We start from the raw sequence: 1,884 nt of genomic DNA on the forward strand, positions 1-1,884 counted from the left end.
ATGGACATCACGTGGCAATTCAATCTGAGCCGCGCACCATGGTGGAGAGGACAATTTGAAAGGTTCGTTGGCTTAGTCAAGCAGACGTTGTTTAAGTTCATGGGAAAATCGTATTTATTGACTAAAGAATTGAAGTCTCTGCTAATGGATGTAGAAACGACCTTAAACAATTGCCCATTTGGTTATATTGAAGATGAATTACAGCAAGTAATACTTACACCGAATGTGATGATGTTCGGTCAACCAGTAATTGTTCCAGACATCGAAGAAACAGAAGAAGACGAAAATCCAGATTTAAAGAAGAGATACAACCACCTAAAAGCGTGTAAGGACAGGGTGTGGAGAAGATGGTCAGAAGAATATCTCAAGCAGCTGCAAGAAAGACATAACATGAAACACAAGTCGAAAGAACTGACACTTAAAGATGGTGATGTGGTCATTATTAAAAGCGACGAGAAAAATCAAAAGTATTGGAAGTTGGGGTTCGTAACAAAATTGATCAAAGGTAGGGATGGAGCGGTTCGAACGGTGCGTGTGCATGCTGGAAAGTCATTCTGGGAACGAGCTGTTCAACAACTGTACCCCTTGGAGTTACATTGTGACGCGCACCAAGACAATGGACACGTCTTTTCTGAAGATACTTGAGGAGGATATCATAGTCAATTAAGTCAAAAATTTCATTGATTGGTTGCCATAGTTACCGGTTGCTAGGAGAACTATAGGTAAAATATGACATTTTGCTGCTCGACGCCTAACCAAATAACTGAATAACATGCGTTATTTCAAGCGCCTTTTTGACTGCGTTTGTTCCTCAAGGGTCACTTGTATGGATTGAGTGAAGTCCATTTTAGCAAGGTTAATTCGTCTTCCAGAGAACTGATGCGGTATTTTTTGGACGACAGAGAAGCTAAAACAGGGCGAAACAGGCAATATCTCGACAAAATAACTAAAAGAAAAAACTTTGATTTGAAAATGGGTTTCATTTAAACACTAGGTGGTACTAATGCCTGCACCCACATAAGAAATTGTAAAGCGTGGGCCCTTCCATCTTGCGAATTCTTGTTTCGTGTTGATTCCGAAATTAAACGGCAAAAACTTGTTTAAAGATTATTTTATGTACATTCTTGCCTTGTGGATCGACAAAAGGTGTACACCAGCACTATTTCGACCAAATTCCTAAGACGTTAAGTCTTGACGAGTTCACTTCGGAGGGTGCATCATTAAAACAGCTTTCTGAATGCTTGTGGAACACCACATTTAATATTCAGAACCGTCACATGTTGTTTTAGGAGGCCCGAAATTATCATCTACAATACTGGCCAAAAATATTGATTATCATCTACAATACTGGCCAAAAATATTGGAATTTAGCTGTCCTTCCCCCCTACCCCCATACACAATGTTGATTTGTGTTAAATTTTGAGCATTCAAGGAACAGCCAAAGCCAAAGTCAACACTGTTTAAGGGGGGGAGGGGGCAGGTTTCTTCAGTCCAACAAGAAGGAATTCCATTATATATTGGCCAGGAGAGAAATATGAATTATATACAGTTCAGTAGGGGGTGTACATTTTCAAAATAAGACATCTACCAAGCACAGAGCTACCACAGCACATCAGCCAGCCTTGTTAGCCACCATTTTTTGATCTGAAACATGTGCAGCCTCTTTTTCAAAATCGCAGCCTCATTTCCATGTCAAAATGTAAACAAACCAAAAAAACAGGCTGGCTGCACCAAAAACACATATAAAAATCTATTTTTTATTATTTGACGGTTCACGCCCGTGAACCGTTGAATTTTAAAAAAGAATTATCAAATATATTTTCTATAATTTTGACGGTTCACGCCCGTGAACCGTCAATTTCTAAAAAAGGTCGAATATAAGAA

The 1,884-nt window shown here is 39.2% G+C and overlaps 1 protein-coding gene across 1 annotated transcript; it reads left to right on the top strand.

Annotated features, from left to right (window-relative positions):
- Positions 1 to 645, top strand: LOC130648223 (uncharacterized). The gene has a single exon (XM_057454259.1). The coding sequence runs from the start codon at positions 1 to 3 to the stop codon at positions 643 to 645; it is 645 nt and encodes a 214-aa protein (XP_057310242.1).
- The last annotated feature ends 1,239 nt before the right edge of the window (positions 646 to 1,884 follow it).

This window comes from Hydractinia symbiolongicarpus, chromosome 6 (genome assembly GCF_029227915.1).
Source record: "Hydractinia symbiolongicarpus strain clone_291-10 chromosome 6, HSymV2.1, whole genome shotgun sequence".
Classification (NCBI taxonomy): Eukaryota; Metazoa; Cnidaria; class Hydrozoa; order Anthoathecata; family Hydractiniidae; genus Hydractinia; species Hydractinia symbiolongicarpus.